General features: G+C 37.5%; 1 protein-coding gene across 1 annotated transcript in view; it reads left to right on the forward strand.

Moving 5' to 3' along the window:
- Window positions 1-18,888, forward strand: part of LOC107746850 (extracellular matrix protein FRAS1-like) — a 114,005-nt gene that overhangs the window by 78,037 nt on the left and 17,080 nt on the right. Inside the window, exons 28-47 of the mRNA XM_016561182.1 lie at window positions 123-443; window positions 3,185-3,344; window positions 3,450-3,625; window positions 4,887-5,003; window positions 6,014-6,128; window positions 6,698-6,835; window positions 7,514-7,546; window positions 9,752-9,883; window positions 10,258-10,386; window positions 10,488-10,735; window positions 10,828-10,979; window positions 11,562-11,724; window positions 11,815-11,947; window positions 12,541-12,725; window positions 13,448-13,604; window positions 14,121-14,384; window positions 15,433-15,621; window positions 15,748-15,867; window positions 16,018-16,197; window positions 17,794-17,918. Coding sequence (XP_016416668.1) covers window positions 123-443; window positions 3,185-3,344; window positions 3,450-3,625; window positions 4,887-5,003; window positions 6,014-6,128; window positions 6,698-6,835; window positions 7,514-7,546; window positions 9,752-9,883; window positions 10,258-10,386; window positions 10,488-10,735; window positions 10,828-10,979; window positions 11,562-11,724; window positions 11,815-11,947; window positions 12,541-12,725; window positions 13,448-13,604; window positions 14,121-14,384; window positions 15,433-15,621; window positions 15,748-15,867; window positions 16,018-16,197; window positions 17,794-17,918 — 3,237 coding nt within the window. The remainder of the gene's footprint in view (window positions 1-122; window positions 444-3,184; window positions 3,345-3,449; window positions 3,626-4,886; window positions 5,004-6,013; window positions 6,129-6,697; window positions 6,836-7,513; window positions 7,547-9,751; window positions 9,884-10,257; window positions 10,387-10,487; window positions 10,736-10,827; window positions 10,980-11,561; window positions 11,725-11,814; window positions 11,948-12,540; window positions 12,726-13,447; window positions 13,605-14,120; window positions 14,385-15,432; window positions 15,622-15,747; window positions 15,868-16,017; window positions 16,198-17,793; window positions 17,919-18,888) is intronic.

Here is an 18,888-nt window from a genome sequence, read left to right on the forward strand (position 1 = left end):
GGGGCTCAAATATTAAATCATTAAATATTAAATATTTTTCTTAGAATATTTTCTCTTTCCTCTAACCAGTTTCATTGATACTTTGTTTGAATTCTATCTTAATGTTTTTCCCCCTTTCACAGCCACCCACTGTGATCACCAACCTAATTCTGTACATGAACTCTGGTGAGACAGCCGTCATCAGCAGATCTATTCTTCGCATCAGTGACCTCGATAATCCACAAGACGTTTTCATCACGGTTCTGGATCCACCTCAACATGGCCACTTGACACACGTGCATGGTGATGTGCAGATAACCCATTTCAAATTGGAAGACCTGGATGGTGAGCAGCTGCAGTATGTACATGACGGTTCAGAAGGAGACCGGGACGGACTTCTGCTGCAGGTCAATGATGGGCACAGCTACCAGAACATCCTGTTTCACATCAGCATTGCGCAAAAGGTACAGACATAACAGGTTTTACTCTGAAAAAAGATTTGCTAAGTGACCGTTCATACTTAATCATCCTAAATGTGCTGATTTTGAACTTACAACTATCATTATTTTATCATTATTTATAGGCCTATCAATGTGTCATGTACGCTCATGTTAGTGTAAAAAATATGAAGTGCCAAAAAAGCAGGTCATCAGCTCTTCTGAATTTTGAACTTTTGGCTAATTATGGATTCCTGCACTCCACCTGATGCTGAAACACCTTGATGATTGAGCCGTAGGCTACTGCTAAATGATTTATTGTTTTATCTGTTATTTATGCTCACTATCATGATGAAATTACTGAAAAAGAAAAAATGTAACATCACTTATTAGACCTAAATATATTTTTAATAATGTGCTAACAAGGATAATATAAAAGCCAGTTATTTGATTTTGGAAATAAAATGTTACAAGATTAATACTAATACTAATATTAATAAGTCTTAATTAAGTATAAATAGGTCTTTACATGCTTTCAGCCCGAGACGCAGAGATAGGCCCCAGCATCCAGCACCCGCATGGTTATTTATACAAGAAATTATGTAGCTTCAGTTATAATTTTAGAAGGAAATCCCTTGCAGGTGGGGTTAATATTTTGGGTTTGAAACCCCCTCTTTAAAGGGTTTTAAGCTAGAAACAGCTCAAATTCGGTTACAGATGACCACATTTAAAGTGCGCTGTTGGGGTCTGTTTTCTTCACAGGATCATATTTATACCTTAAGGTGCTAATATGTACCCTGTAGATATAGTTACAATATGATAAGTACCACTAAGGATACAATTTTGCAAATTTTTTTCTCACAGTGCAGATGCATTGAGACACAATGGATAGATTATGTGATCTAGACTGCAGTGCATAAAGTGTTTTTCATGACAGGGTGAACACCATCTCATACCTCTCTCCATTCATACACACTTTTACAATCATCACCACCCCATTTACGCTTGAAATTACCCCTTTCTGACTATTTGACATGCCCTTAGCCTGCTGATGTCTAGACAGATTGCAGCACTTTGTTTGCTTTTCAAGCTCTGTCCCCACTTCCATAGACCCTTATCCACATATCTCTCTGTAGTGTCATCCGATTACACCTGCCTTGTTCCCTGCTGCAGCCTGTTATCTACCATCCTAAGCGGCTTTTGACTAATGGAAGCCCTGTTTCGCAGTAAACACTCTGTTTGCAGATCAATAGCACATCGTTTTTATTAGTTGGATCACAGTCTATTGCTCTCACACAACTACCAGTGAGTGGCAAGGTCACGGTACATCCACAACACAAGATGATGAGAGCAGAAAGAGGTGAAGGCTGAGAAGGCAACATGACGACTGTGGGTTAATGACCTGTTGGCTTTGGCTTTGGGAGCAATAAGGTCCCTGATTTCAAAAGATCTTTAATACAGTATGTGGATTTCTGCAGTGATGACAGGAATAAAAGAGGAAGCTGACTTTCAATTAGCCTTTTTGAGAGAAGTCAATTGGTGTTTGTAGTCCTTGATTCATGTAATTGGTCAGCACTGGTGAATGATCCTTGATTTAATGTGGCCTGGAGACCTCAAATACCCATATTCTCCACCACTTTGATCTCTAAATTGAAAGGGAAAGGTAAAGGAAGAAAGAAAGAAACATTGCCAGTTATCACTGTCACTGTACAAGATGTTTCATCAAGTAACCTAAAAAATGGTTTCATGTGGTAACATCGGATTCCTCTGTGAATCGGAGCTTTCATCTCCCCACGTCCTTGAAGGTCTTTGATTATCTGTGAAGCAGATGATCTTATTCACTACAATCAGCTCCTCAGCTAGCGTAGGGATGTTCAGAGCCCTGTTAGGATCTAAAGATTCCTGGCATAGCGATAGCTGAGTATGTATGATTAACATGTGTCTTTGTAATCTTCTTGTGGCATTGATGTTTCTCAATGTAAAATGCAAGAAAAAACATATTCTTGTGGTTTTATAATGATTAAACCACTGCAAAAACTTCAGCCTAATGGTAAACTTTGTAAAAAAAAGTTTGAAGTTAGTACACTCTTTTAAGAAATGAATACTTTTACATAGAAATCGGTAGCACTTTAATTTAAGGACCAATTCTCGCTATTAAGTAGTTGCGTATTACATGCATATTACTAGTATTTTGACTGTTTATTAGTACTTATAAAGCACATATTAATGCCTTATTCTGCATGACATTAGTCCTACTCCATACCTAAACTTGACAACTACCTTACTACTGTATTAATAAGTAGCAAATTAGCAGTTTATTGAGGGAAAAGTCTTAGTTAATAGTGAATGTGTTACCTAGAAATCTTTTGTACCAATTTAATTTTAAGTTTCCGCAAAACTATTAATAAGCTGCTTTTAATATTGATATTAAGAACTGTTTCTTTATAACAGCAAATCATCATACTCGAATGATTTCTTAAGACTGTGACACTAAAGACTTTTACATTTTAAAATATATTAAAATAGAAAACAGTTTATTAATAATAAATTAATAATAATTCACAATATTAATATATATATTTTTTAATTCATCAAGCAAATGCAGCCTTGGTGAGAGGAAGTGACATCTTTCAACATTTAAAAAATCTTACCAACCCCAAACCTTTGAATTGTTGTGTATAACCTTAACTTTATTATAAGGTACAAGCTGTTATAGTTTGAAATAAACATGCCATTAATCCTAATGGTGCATTATGGTTTCCCTGTAGGTTGGCTTGACTCCTCACCTGCGTTCAGTGCCCAAGACCTGGGTGAGGGAGGGAGGAATGGTACAGCTGTCTAAGAAGTGCCTCAATGCTCAATTCCAGGGAACCAGTGACTCTGAAATCCTGTACACCATTCATTCTGAGAGCGGACAGCCCAAATATGGTATCATCATCATCTGTCTCCAGCATTCCTTACTCAATGTCTGTCTTTCTTTCTAAACTCAATTCAGTGCCATGAACTAGGGTAAAATGTGATTTATGTGTCTAGGAGAGATTGTGCTGGTGTCTATGCCTGCTGATGGTCCTGTGGAGGCATGGCAGTCCTTCCCAGATGGTCAAGATACCACACCAACCAGCTCATTTACACAGCAAGATGTTAATGAAGGGACTGTCTGGTACAGACACTATGGATCCGCTACACAGAGAGACACTTTTCAGTTTCAGGTGAGACACACACAGTGAGCATTAAATTTAACCTGAGGCAAATACTGTTGTGTTGACAAGAGCCCTTCGGCTGAGTATGTAGAGCCATAGGTGTCACTTGACTTCTGGCTGGTTAGAAATAATTCTTTATGTGTTATATATTGATTTGCATTTAATTGATGGCAGGGGTTCAGTAGAAGTTCTACTCTGTTTCATTAGGGTGTTTTCTGTTGGTTGGCCCACTTAAAACAAAAACCATTACCTTTCATCAAACACACATCCACCAGTCACTGTTAAACTCTTTTCCATGCTCAAAGCACCAGACAAAAGTTTGAGTAATAATAATATTTATTACGGTATTTATTACAATAATTTGTCATAGTATTTCACAATATTAGTTTTGCTGTATTTTTGATAACATGAATGCACAAAATGTCTTTCAAAAGCATGATAAAAAAATCCTGCCAACCCCAAACTGAACAGAACTTTTCTTTCTCTCTCAGACACACAACATCAGACTTTTAGATCAGCGTATCTCCTGTTACAAGTGATGCACGAAGCGAACACAAACCTCTTAGAGCGATAAACACATTGTTCCTCTCTTGCGCTATTGGACTATTTTCTCCATTTTACTTCAGCTCTGTTTCACACTCTTAGGCCAATTTGTCCATCTGTCCTACTTCTCCTTCACCAGCCTCACTGCATTACTTGGGTATAAATGAGCTAATTTGTCTTCAAATCCAGTTTCAAATCAGTGAAAGCAGCATTAAAGGACATTCAGTCACATTTCATTCATCAGCTTAAACCTCTAATGACTCTTGACACAACAGTTTTTTGTCATCCTCGAGAAAATTTCTTTTTCTTCTTGTTCTTTTCTCCTCTCGCCTTGCCTAAGGCTGCACCCTGCGCCACCGACTTCATTAAATAAGATTAGACTTTTAATGGTTCGACACAGTTTAGTTTATATCCTCAGGGGTGTTTCTGTGACCGTGAAGTGCTTCAGCCTATTTGTTAGGTGTCTGCTCAAGATGTCACTGTTGAAATAAACTTGTATTAGAATTGATGACAGATTTAATTAAATACCTCAAGAATAATATGTATATTGAGAGTGATTTTAGTTATGTAGTACATTAATGATTGCCAATTATTGTCTCGGAAATGTTTAAAATAAATTTTTTAGACAGATTATATTTTCTAGTGGGAACGTGTGCATGTTTACGGTGGTATCTCTTTAATTTATAAATGTCTATTCATGCATGGGTGTGTGTGCTTTTGCTGGCAGGTTTCAAGTGAGGTCTATCCAGAGACTCTGGGTGATACACAGACCTTCACTATAGGAGTGATGCCTCAGACCCCCGGCCTGCCTCAGCTCTCGCCTGGAGCCGACCTGCAGATCACTGTAAGATTCAAACAGCAGGGCATGAAAAGACTGAATAATTCTGTCTTGTTAGATTTTAGTTAACATTTAGAGTATTGAACCTGTTTTTTAATTTAAATGTCTTCTTAGTCAAGTGTGTTTTGTTTTTCCTTTGTTAAAATACTTTCTCATTCCCCAGTTTAATGGTGAGAAATATAGGGTATACATTACTGTTTAAAAAGTTGGGGTCAATATGTTTTTTTTTTAAATGGGTAGATGAAGTATACCTTTAAAGGGGTCCTATTATGCTCTTTTACAAAGTCTTGATTTTGTTTTGGGGGTGTACTAGAACAGGCTCTCATACTAGGTCGTTCGAAAAACACATTATTTTTCACATATTTTACATTATTACAACACCTCTCTCCCCAGTCTGGCATGAACGGCTCGAATAGTTCCTGTATCAAATGAAGGCCCGCCTTATGAAATACGAAATGTGCTGTGATTGGTTAGCTGGGCCAGTGTGTGTTGTGATTAGCACCACTGGGCGCCTGGTCGGGAAATGTCATGCCCCTTACCATAGCCCCCTGCGAGCTTCAGTGTAAATATTGCGTCAAAATCAAATCAATTTGAGCGCGATTTAAACCCGGATGATTGTAACCACTCTAAGTTTGTCTGCCTTGATTACAGACTAACTAAAGTTGAAAAAGTGAAAAAGCATAATAGGACCCCTTTAATACTTTTATTTTGCAAGGACACATTAAATTGTTTACATTTTAAATAAATGCTATTCTTTCAAAGAATCCTGAAAAAAAACATGTATTGTGGTTTTAAAAAAAAGACATAAATTACATTCTAAAAAATAGAAAACACTTATTTTAAATTGTATTAATATTTTACAATATGGTTTTTTTATATATATATAAATGCAGCCTTGGTGAGCATAAAAGACTTTTAAAACATTAAAAAACACTTGACTGTCTGAGATCCATATGATCTCCAAACTTTTTTGTCTTCATCAGTGTAAATGTTTTTGGCTGTGTGTGTGTGTGCAGGCACTGGAAGATCGCGTGACTGTGATATCTCCGTCTGCTCTCTCCTTCACTGACTCCGAGACGCCCAGCGACAAGCTTGTCTACAACATCACCAAAGCGCTTACCTCAGGCCACGGTAACTAAACCTCCATTATTGTCATAGGGGTGAGGAGTAGGACACTTACAGGCATAATGGAAGCCTGATAGTTTTGTTTTGTTCTCCTTTTTGTACCATTAAATAGAGAGTAGAGGATTTCAAAGGTGAAACTTGCCGAGACTTTACTGGAAGGGTAGACATTTCACGTCTAAGATCATTATGAGAAACTTCATATGTGGTTGTTGCTCAGTGTCACGGATATTTCATATCCTTTCGTGGATTAGACGTTTCATTTGGATTAAATAACAGTCATAGAATAGTCATAAACCTTTTCTCAGAATAGAAGAAATGGTAGAAAAAAAGATGCTGGTTGTGATGTACCTCGTGAATATTTATTAATTTATGCAAAAGAAATCTGACTTAATCTTCATCTGTTTTAATAAAGACATCACCACTGAGATGTATGTGTAAATGTGTAAATTATGCATAAGGAACTCAGTCCCACAATGTTTATCCCACAATCTCCATTTCATTTAATTTCTTAGCTTCTAATACTGAACTGATTGTAATATTAATATTAATATGATGATGTCACTCTCCTCTTTCAGGTACGCTGGAGCACAGGGATAGACCTTACCATCATGTGCGTCTCTTTACCCAGGCTGATGTAGACAGTGGCAAAATTATCTTCAGACCCCCACAAGCCCCTTCCCACCTTCAGGAGCTTTATCAGTACTCATTTACAGGTTAGTCTTTGCGTTATTACATGAAAAAAAAAATGTTTCTTGAGCACAAAATCAGCATATTAGAATGATTTCTGAAGAATTATGTGATACTCAATAAGAGTAACTAGAGTAACTTTAGCTTTGCCATCATAGCAATAAATTGCATGTTAAAATATTAAAATAGAAAACAGTTACTTTAAATTTCATTCACAATCTGTTATATAATTCACAATATTACTGTTTTTACTGTATCTTAAATAAACCCTTCCAATCCCAAATCTGAATGCAACCACTCAGATTCATTCATTTACAGATCTTTTGAGTCAACTAGAAATTTTAGTCCCTAAACATTTCTAATTGCAGTTTTTTTTACATTGCTCTGCAATAGATGTAACAATAGTAGCACACAGTAGTATAATGACACGCTCATTAATTTGAAATGTGTACAGTTTGTGTGGGATGTTAATTAGAGAATATGCCAGCACACTGTTGATTTAGTACTAATCTGATGCTAATTGGTGCTTCTGGGCTGTCAAACTCAACATCTGAGGTATTGTTAGTGATGCATAAGTCTGTAAAACTCCCCTCTCCAGCTGAACTGTTTAAATATGAAATAACCTCTCACCCTGCACTCTAATTATGGTGATTTGTTAGCAGTTGATTGTGAAAGTAACCACTAACGCGGTTTCATTCCTGCAGGTCTACCAGAATCAGTGAGCCTCCATTTCACAGGTATACAGTATAATCACTTTTGGCCTCTGTAACCCCTCTGCGACTCTGCTTTATTCTCCCTTACCTTACATGCTTCCAGCAAACCCAGAATTAATTTCTTCCTCTGAAACACCATAGACAGATCCCTCTGTGCCTCTGATCCCACATTCCCTGGTGTGTTGCTGTCATTTATCTATGGGACCTTCTCTTCCTAAGAGGGAATATGATTCCCTCTCTCTTTCTGATGTCCATCCATATGCTTTATTCCACCTGACAGCAGGATACGACTGTGTATCCATCTTCTTCTCGCAGTGCCCATGAATCAGAGCTGTGACTGCTCATATGCCCTTCTGTGTCTGGATGGAAACAGGGCACTGTAGGGCAGACAAACTCCTTTTAGTGCTTTTAGTAATGGATGGAGAGTAACAACAGAGTGTAGAAGAACAGCAGCATCAGAAGTCGATGCTAAAGGAGCTTTTTATTCCTAACTTATACATATACTCAACTGAAGGAAAACAACAACAGCGTCATAAAACTTGAGAACGAGAATCTCACCTCAGCTGTTATCTGTTAACATGCGCAGTTTAAATTTAAATATTCTGTTTTCATTTTATTCTTTTTTCATTGTTCTAACAGGAACAAGGTTTTTGTTTTGTCTCACTTATATTTAAAATATGTAAATTGTAACTTTGATTTTGAAAACAACTTCTTCTCTTCTACCCTTACAAAAAATTGTTTTTTTTTGTGCTACTTGTATCATCATAAAGGAATATGAATGATCCTTTTTTAATACCGAATCACCACTGTTCTGTTTTATTCATTTTCGTCTTTTGGGAAATGTAAAAGCACTCTGCAGTTGTTTTGACACTCAAACTGTGTTTTGTTTTCAGATGCACAGTAGAATCACTAAAATAAGTAGACAAGGAGGCTATCGATGATTACTGTACATAAATCCAAGGAAGACAAGACCATTCACAATTCACTATGCAAATATGACTGTTTTAGCATTCCTGACAGTTACTTTTTAATGTAGTGTAAGTCAATAGGGAATTTTCAAACTCATTTATTGTTTTTCTAGCTTAAACTATTCTTCTCTTCTACCCTTACAAAAAATAGTTTTTTTTTTGTGCTACTTGTATCATCATAAAGGAATATGAATGATCCTTTTTTAATACCAAATCACCACTGTTCTGTTTTATTCATTTTCGTCTTTTGGGAAATGTAAAAGCACTCTGCAGTTGTTTTGACACTCAAACTGTGTTTTGTTTTCAGATGCACAGTAGAATCACTAAAATAAGTAGACAAGGAGGCTATCGATGATTACTGTACATAAATCCAAGGAAGACAAGACCATTCACAATTCACTATGCAAATATGACTGTTTTAGCATTCCTGACAGTTACTTTTTAATGTAGTGTAAGTCAATAGGGAATTTTCAAACTCATTTATTGTTTTTCTAGCTTAAACTAGAACATTTATAAAAAATACAAAAATGTGCAGTCACGTTTACCTTTTTTATTTCTGCAAATTTTTGTGGGCGAAGTTACAGTAGTCAAGAATTTCACGTGAGAGTGAAATATTTTTTTCCCGTTCAGATTTTGCGATGGGTTCAAGTTGGTCATTCGTATACAAAAGTGGAGGCAGATGAATGTGAGCTTGCAGGGGCAGGTTTAAGCAGACTAAATGTTTGGAGAAGTCTTGCATATAGTATGTCACCAAAGAGAAGCTGTCCTGTTAAGGCTAAATATTAGAGGTTAAGAACAAACCCCTCACCAGAATATCAGGAATATCAATGCAGTGCTACCTCGCAGACAGTAAGTGTTAAGTTGGAGGACACTAGGATACCATGGTGGTTACAAATTTTCACAAGCACAAATATATATATACGTCACACAACTACTTGAGCTTTGAAGGTTACAGCAGCTAAAAGACTGATTTCGACATTTATCAAATGGATCTTTCTTTGGTGACATTTATGAAGAAATAATATTATGTTGAATAGTTGTATATGCCAAGTTATCCCTGTATTTTACATCAAATGTTCAGTCTCTGGAGGATGAGATGATGTAAGATGTCTTTATAGGTCTTTCTGTTTTCTTTCGCTCTCTCTGTCTGATTCATTCATCTGTGCTGTATTGAGCCGAAGTGCAGAAGACAGAACTGGCCTGAAGGTCAACAGTGTTCTTGTGCATGTGTGACTTATTCCTATTCCCTCTCTTATGTCAGTTTCTGATGGAGAGCACACCACTCCAGAGATGGACTTTGCTATTCTGCTGTTGGCCAATCATCAGCAGCCACCGGTCTTTCAGATTCTGGATCCGGTGCTGGAGGTCAGTCTCGGCGGCAGGGCACCAGTGGGTAAGGACACGTGTATTGGCTTAAGTGCTACAAAGTAATTAGTGTGAATGAATAAGTATATAAAAGGCCCAGTCAGTGTCATTAAAAAGTTTTGTACCTCATTAAAAAAGTTTTAGAGTTAAAGAACTGATTAGTTCTTTTAAAAAATGTTTTAAATCATGTTCAAAAGCGATTAGGATGGCAGTCATATCACACAACTAGTCGAATAATGCTCACTTTTTAATGCATATTTTTGGCATTGAAAAAACAGACGTTTTAGTGCAAATAGAGCATTTCTCGAAAACCTTTTCTACATCCACACCACTAGGTGTCAGCGCAACAAACATAATATTTACGCCTTTTATTCTACGTGGATTTGTTTCTGTGTCATATAGGTGGACGACAGTTAACAGTGACGGATGCTGATACGGCCCCTGAAGAGCTAGAGTTTGAGCTGGTGGAGGGGCCCCTACACGGGACCCTCCTGAGAGTGGACATTGGCTCCCAGGTCCAGATGGTCAATGGTAGGTACTGCATTTTTGGTTCTCCCTAGTGTGTTCTTCTTTATCTTATTTTCTGGCTTCAGTTGCTTTAGTTTATTTATCAAAACTCTCCTTCACCTCAGGGGACACCTTCACCTCCAGTGACGTCACCAGGAACGTTCTGCAGTATGAGCATGCAGGTCTCACCACTGAGGAGGACTCCATGACTTTCTCTGTGACGGACGGGATCTCCATGACCTCCATCACGGTACAGGTCTTGGTGTCGGAGGTCAAAGGTGACGCACCCAAACGCGACCCTAAGGCCCTGCTGTCAATGGAGGTGGCGGAAAAGAGCAGTACCATCATTAGACGTTCACAGTTAGCTTATATGGTAAGGAATGACATGTTCTGACTATAACCGAAAATAAAAGTTAAAACTGGTAGATTACAATATGCTTAAAAGTAACTGTCAATGTCTTGTAGGATGATAAATCTCCCGATGAGACAATTTTTGTGCAGTTAATTTCTGTACCGATGTATGGGATCCTCACCAAAACCAAGGCTGAAACAGACCATGAGGAACTTAGTGAATATTCCTCCTTTACAATGGAGGACATCAACAGCCACAAAATCAGGTAAACACCCTGCATCCAGTATTATTGTAGTATCATAAAGATACTATTATAGTTTTTATTAATATTTTGAATTAGATTTTATTTTTAATCTATATTGTTTTTTTTTTTGTTAAAGTTTTAATAATTTTTGTTTTAGTAAAGTTTATTTTTTATGTTAATTTTATTTTATTTCAGGTTTATTTTATGGTTTTAAGTTTTTTATGGTTTTAGTTTTATAAAAATCCTGCCTGCATCAGATGTATTTTATATTCTTAGCAGCTCTCTTTCATTTATTTTACGATAATTGAATTTAAATAGTATTGCTTTCATTTTTACCACAATTCTGCTGCATGTTCATATTATTTTGAATATGTGGTCTGGTCCTTCTCAGTGTGTTTTTGAAATCGTTACCAGTATTAATGTGTCCTTCCTAGTTCAGCTTATGTTAATATAAATGAGGCATGTAAAATGTGTGGCGAGTTGAAATGCTTGGGGAGACTCAACATGCATTACAACACAAGCTTCTTTAATTGCTTTAAATTGTTGAGCCCTGCTGAGAAATGATGAAATATGATACAGGTCTTTTTTGTTTGTTTTTTAAAGGTATGTTACATCCTTTGAAACGGGTAACCAGCCTGTCACTGATATTTTCCACTATGTCGTCTATGATGGTGAGAACAATCGTTTGGAGAACCAGATGTTCACTATAACCATCACGTCTACCCAGAGACAGCCACCTGTTGTCACCGTCCGCAGCGGCATTAAGGTGAGAACGGTTCCCACTTCACCAGTCAACTAGTTTTAGATCTGGTTCTTTCAGCCTTTCCAAACTCTTTACGGAGTTTCCTGTGGATAGGTTCAAGAAGGAGGGAGAGTCCAGCTCTCAGCCAATCACATTATTGCATCTGACCCAGACACACCCAGAAAGGACCTCCTGGTGTGGCTGATCAGCCCACCAAAGTATGGTTTCATTGAGAACACAAAACAAGGTAAATCTCTTAGCTATCTCTTTGTGTAATATATCTTAGATTGTTAGCTTCCTTTTCCCAGTCACTTAAGGGCAGATGGGTTTTTTTTTTCAGCAGTTGCTGATGGCGTCATTTTATTCATGAGGAGAGCGCTCATTTGCTGTAATAGAGATTTGTATATCTGTGAAATTCAGATTGAAGCAGTCATCTTTATTCAGGCTTCCTGTTTGAGTGGGGAAGATGAAAGGAGATGCAGATCATGGTGGAACATAAACACCCAACGACAGTTGTACAAAATTGAGTTTTTCATCCAAAACAGATGCAAACTCTGATGTCTGCTTTGATGTATCTACTTTAAGAAAACACTTGTTTTATTTTCATGATTTTGGGTTTGTTTTTGGTCCTCACAGCCATTTATTCATAAATATTAGCGATTTCTTGTCTTGCAACTGACAGTCGCTTTCTCTTGTGTTTTGTCTAGAAAGTCGCTTGTTTGTTGTTTTTGAGATCAACTGTTTAGATATTAGGCTCAGAAATGTTATTCCCAGTAAAAAGCAGTCTCCAGAACAAAGTGTTGTTTGTTCAGCACATTGAGATGTGTCCTTTGTGTCCAGCAGCGATTGGTGGATCTCGCGTGATCAGCCCCGACGTCCCTTTCACTATAGAAGACCTCACCTCAGACCATATCTTCTACGTTCAAAACATCCGCCAAGCCAACATCCGCCAGGATGTCTTCAGCTTTTACATCAGTGATGGGTCAAGTCAAACTGAGGCTTTTGATATCACCATAGACATCCAGGTATAATTGAAACACTAAAGCCAAAAGTATACTTTAATTTTGTTGCGAAACTTTATTGCGTACAGCCGAATGTGTAATCCATTTGGATAGTGTTAACACAGGCTGTCAACACATTTGCACTAAAAAGGTTTCTTCGTTGTCCAGTGTATTTTCCTTTCCAGAAGTTAAAACTGTTAAAAATGTTGTTAGAGTTTTGGGGTTTCTTTTAACCCCCTCAATATAAACGCTCGTCAAAGTGGACATCTATTGTTGTTGTTGTCTTCAGTGTTTTTTGTCCAAGCTAGTTTTGCCACCTTGTGGACAAACAAAATTAGTGGAAAAAAATTCAAGGCGAATATGCGAGCTGAATGTACAAAGTACGCACAATTCTAAAAAATGCGCATACTATTGTATTGACAGTATTTACATCACGTGCGCTGCACGAATACCCTAGTGTACAGACACAAAAAAAGAATTTTTGGGCTTAAAACTAAATGGTGTTTCTTTAATGAATGGTTTCCAGACTACTTTTTCAGAATCCCTTTTGCTGTTACTTTAGATGACATACGGGTACTTTGATTTTTCTTCATTTAGCAGTATCTTAAAAGTAGTTGGAGCCGCTGGCTCACCTGGATGCAAATTCAAAGCTAGTCTGCATCATGTCCAGATTCCCCTCTCTTTCCTGTCTCTCTTTCCCGACTTGTCAGGTTTATATATGAGATGTTATTTGATGTTGTTTCTAGCACACCAAGGAGGACAGAGTCCCAATTATCTCAGTGAACAGCATCCAAGTGGAGGAGAACTCCGGTGTGGTCATTACCAACTCCTCCCTGAATGTGCTGGACCCAGACACACCTGAAAATGAGCTTCTCCTTACCCTCATCAAGAAGCCTTCATACGGTCAGTGGCTGTCCTTCTCTCTCTATTTCTCTTCATATGCCCACTCCATTCCCCATTCTGTCGCTCATTCATGGGCAGCCTTCAGAAAACATCCATTATTTTCCACATGACTGCTCCGGCTGGCTCCTGTGTGGCTGATTGATGTTCTTGTCATTGTGCCTCTGCTTTTGACTAGAGAGTCGGCGGAAAGGCCATGACCCACAGAGCTTCATTGGTTAAACCTTTATGGATGCGCGTCAAGGTGTTCACAGCAGTTTTATTAGGAGTCACAAGTGAGGAATGGAGCTGACAGAACTGAAATACAGTCACCGCGTCAGAGTGTTATGACAGCTGTGCAGTTATACAAAAAATTACATCAAGCGACCATTAGAGGTCAAGTGCACATTTATTTCAAATGGGAAGCAGAGCGATGTGTGTTCATTTTATGTGTGTTTATGCTGTGTTTGATGGAAAAATGAGAAGGAACGTAGCATCAGTGTTAATTTCTTTGCAATATTTCTGTACGTGTTTCAAAAGGAAAGCTACGCAGAAGGCAGTTCTACTCTCAGCCTTTTGAGAATGGCAGGATTCTTCAGCAAGGCTCCACCTTCACTTACCAGGATGTTCTAGATGAGCTTCTGGTCTACACCCCAGACGGACGCGGCTCTGGGACTGACGAGATCCAGTTTTCAGTAACAGATGGCATATACACAGAGACTGGACGTCTAGAGTTCAGCATGGATATTAGGAAGAGAGAAGGCCCTAGAGTCACAATCAACAGAGGACTACAGATTGCAGCAGGTCAAGATACAACTACGTTACATTGTCCTTGCACACATTCCAAGCATCCCTGATTGGTTAGGTTGCTTATTTTTAGTAGTCGTCATTATATCAGACACAGTTCCGTACAGAATAAATATTTAGTTTCTTAACTGCTTCTAAAATGAGTTGCCAGTGTTCTCATTTAAAACAAAAAAATCCATTGCATCCCTTTACTGCCCCAACCCCTCCCCATGAGCAGCGTTATATACAAATGTCTGTACTTAATAGTAAATAATAAAGAAAATAGGATCTAAATAATTTACATGTATTTATTGCTTACTTGTGTCCAAAGAATTTTAAAAATAAGGAAAAACACAACCAATTTAACATAAAAGTAACATAAAATGTTTTAAGTTTAATTCATTATGTTGAATGACAAAAACACAATGAAAAATTGCAATTGTTCTTTCAGTTTTCACTGCTTTGTTAAATAATAAAAAGTTACACTGTTCATTGTAAGAAATATTTTTTTGTCAGTGTGTCCACATTGTTCTATGGTTTTCTTTATGATTTTGTTACAAAACATTAGAATTATTAATAATGACTCTTAAAATATCCAAAAAAATAAATTAATTAATAATAAAGCTTGATAATGCTTTCCAGAAGCCATTTTTGAGGAATATCTCACCTAAAAATTTAAATGCTTCATTCACTCAGCTTCATATAATTTCAAACCTGTATTTGTTTTTCATCTGTGGAACACAAAAGGAGAGGGATGAGAAGCACATAAAAGTCACATAAAAGTCTTCTGAAGCCATTTAACAGCTTTGTGTGAGAACCAGACCGAAATTATGGCATTATGCACTTATAATCTCTCTCTCCCAGACATCTTTGTGAACTAGAGAAGTGCCTTACACTCTGAGAGCAACTGCAGTAATCCAGTCTAAACAGATCTTACTTACAATGCACCAATTGAAACACTTCATGTGAATAATTGAGGCTCATATCTAGTTAGATTGAGTTGATGTTAATAAATAACTTAAATGCCTGTATCATTTCTGTTATCATTGCTCATTCCTTCTGGCAGGTTCCTCATCTAAGATCACAGAGCAGCATCTAAAAGGGACGGACATAGATTCAGATAACCTTAAGCTGCGGTTCACCCTTACTAAAGACCTGAGCGTGGGCTCCCTGCTGCTGAATACGGGCAGAAACAAGGCCCAGATATCTGTCAAAGAACCTGTCACCAGCTTCACCCAGGATGACATCAACAAAGGTTGCTGTCTCTTCCTCTCTCTCTCTCTCTCTCTCTCTCTCTCTCTCTCTCTTATACATAATCATCCATAGGGAATTTCTAAACAGAGATGCGTTGTTTCATGTGGTTTTGTGCCTCGTCTGTCAGGACATGTGGAATACATTCATGAAAAGGGAGAAAGTGGAGGCAGCTTCTCTTTTAAGTTCAACTTGGAAGATCCCGAGGGAAACAGAGTCATTGACCAGTCTTTCTTCATTAGCGTTCTAGGTGAGCCAAGATGTTATATTGGGACATTGAAAGATTCATGTTCAGGAATGTTAGAAGAAAGTTATTTTAGTACATCCTCATCTTTTTCTTTTTCTTTTTCTCTCTCTCTCTCTCTCTCTCTCTCTCTCTCTCTCTCTCTCTCTCTCTCAGAGGACAGACTTCCTCCCACAGTGGTGGTTAATAAGGGTTTGGTTATGGATGAGAACACCTTGAAGAAGATCACAACACTGCAGCTCTCATCTACAGATCAGGACAGTGAACCAGATGAACTCATTTACCGAATCACCAAACAGCCTCAGCTTGGCCATCTAGAACATTCCAGCAAACCAGGTAGAGACAAACATCCTCCATATTTGTTGGGAGGAGTGACTAATCAAAAGTAGAACTAAATTATTCCGTATCAAAACAGTAACTCAGCTTCCAACTAGCAGCAGTGTATAGTAACAAAAAAATTCCGTCACTCTTAATTTAGTTAAACTTGTTCTATAAATTAGGGTCAGTTAAATAAATAATTGTAATAAATTCTCCTTTTCATGTAATATATTATTATTATTATTATTATATTGTTAGTTCAATGCTATCACCCTAATTGAGATTAATTACCCAAAAAATTCTCAGTGTTTTTGCAAACCAGTATGACCGATTTACTCAAAAGAGTGATTCGTTGGCAAATTTGGTATCACTAGTTCTGATTCTTACCAGCTGACATGATTGCTGACGCACAACAAAATTGCTTGAAAAATGATCAAGGAAAATAGTTCACAGGTCAGTACAAAATAATCTCTACTGTCATGTTTTACTGGGGCACAGTGGTATTTCACTGGGGCTTGTGCCCCAGTAAAAAGGGCTGAGCATTTGCCCTGGTTCTACATATTTACATTACATTTACATTTAGTCATTTAGCAGACGCTTTTATCCAAAGCGACTTACAAATGAGGACAATAAAAGCAGTCAAAACTAACAAAAGAGCAACAATATATAAGTGCAAATGACAAGTCTCGGTTAGCCTAACGCAGTATAAATAAGTAACATATAAAAGGATGTTGCCCCCTTAAGTAACTTCAATGCGTTAGGTACTTTTTATTTGTAGCTTGTAGTGTCAAAAGAGTAGTTTAACTAAATTATGGATAGCTTGTTGCTTGGCAAGCTACAGTTCAAAAGTAGCTTCCAAAGCATTACATCTTATTTAGCCTGTTAAAGTGCTGTTTTAGTTCATGGAGTTTTGTTAATGGTGGCGGAGGAGTTTACATTATTATTTTAAAGCAAGTGCACTATATGAAGTGGGGGGCTGCTGAACACTGGGTAAGTGTCACTCTATATTACAGTATAGCCTGTATTCACACACTTACTGTCAAGTGCAGTGCTAGAATACATACACATATATATCTCTGTTCATCCACAAATACACATACTACAGCATCACTGTTTTTGGTGTCTCTATAGAAGAGAATATGAAGAGCCTGAGAGATCATAATATATATTTATAGTCTGCAGTCCTGGTTCTGTATGGGCTGTTCAGCAGAGCATTACATTTATAAAAGCTGGCCACAACTGCCAGGCATTGTTCAGGCCTTGCGTGAAAGAAAAATAGTATGTTGTATATCTAAGCACAATCTTGTTCAAATGAGGACTGAGAACGAATTAGATGGAATCTAGCCTATAGATCTCTACCAAGGCATCATGTAAGGAGGTTTCATGGGTGAAGATCAGTTTTTATTTTCCTTTCTGTCCCTCCTGGTGATGGCCGGATTGCATTCAATGGGAGTTCTGCTGTAGTGCATGTTTTATTCATCCATTTCACTTGACCTGTGGGATATTTTTAATGGTGGCAAGTGAGTTTACATTATTATTTAATACCAAAGGCAGTATAGGAAGTGCTGGGCTGCGTGTCACTGGAGAGTTTTTCTCTGTTTGATGTCGTTGCAGGAACACGGATCAGCACGTTTACCCAGGCTGACCTGGCCTCCCGCAATATTCAGTATGTTCATACCAGTGAAGAGGAGATACACTCTGATGACTTTACCTTCACTGTATCTGATGGAGGCAATGAGGTGCATACACACACACACACACATTCAGTGCGGTCCAAATGTCTGTAACTACATGTATGCATGCACCTCGTCGTTGTCATGAAAATTACAAAATGCAACAACAAGATTTCTCAATTGTCATAAAAATAGAAATGCATAAATTTTATTTTATCATTTATACACAATACATATACACACACATTCAGTGGGGTCAAAAAGTCTGTAACTATATATATATTATATCATATTGAATATTAAGAAAAAATTAATCTTAAAAAACGTAAAACTTTAAAACTTAAAAACTGAACATTTAAAATGTTATCTTGTTACTAAAGATTACCAAAAGTTACTAAAAATATAACACGGAAGCTAATTCAAAATATAATAAATAATTGAATAGTATATAAATAATATTAAAATAATAGTGGCTGCTGTAAAAGAGGCACAAAATAAATACTAAAACATTTTGAAATTCATGTGATTTTTCAGCTGAACAAATTGTTCTTCTAATGATATAGTTTGTTATAAAAAGTGATTAGACACACTCATTCTTCACGGTAACTAACATTGATATAAACACGTACATGCCCACCCTTCGCTTTCTATTTCTCATTCCACACGTACTGAGCACACACTTCCTACCACAGTAATCTCAACCCTCCCTCTCGCCTTTTCATACTCTCTTCCTTTCACCTCTTTTCTTTCTATTATAAACACATACACGCCCACACACACTAATTAGGGCCCAAAGAGCTTGAACAAACACAGGCTGTCTAGTGAGTGTCTGAAAGAGATGAACACAGTTATCCTACAGTGGGCTTTTCTCTCAGCGGGAAACACTCTTCTGCCATTTTGAATGGAAAATGATGTGCAAATACATTTTGGGTTTGCATTGTGCTGCTCAATTAAAGGTGCATTTTTATTAATGCTGCATTAGTTCATATGGCAGTTGTCGTAGACTTATACTGACACCTAGTGGCATGGATGCAGA

The sequence above is a fragment of the Sinocyclocheilus rhinocerous genome, unplaced genomic scaffold (assembly GCF_001515625.1).
Source record: "Sinocyclocheilus rhinocerous isolate Xijiao unplaced genomic scaffold, SAMN03320098_v1.1 scaffold468, whole genome shotgun sequence".
Classification (NCBI taxonomy): domain Eukaryota; kingdom Metazoa; phylum Chordata; class Actinopteri; order Cypriniformes; family Cyprinidae; genus Sinocyclocheilus; species Sinocyclocheilus rhinocerous.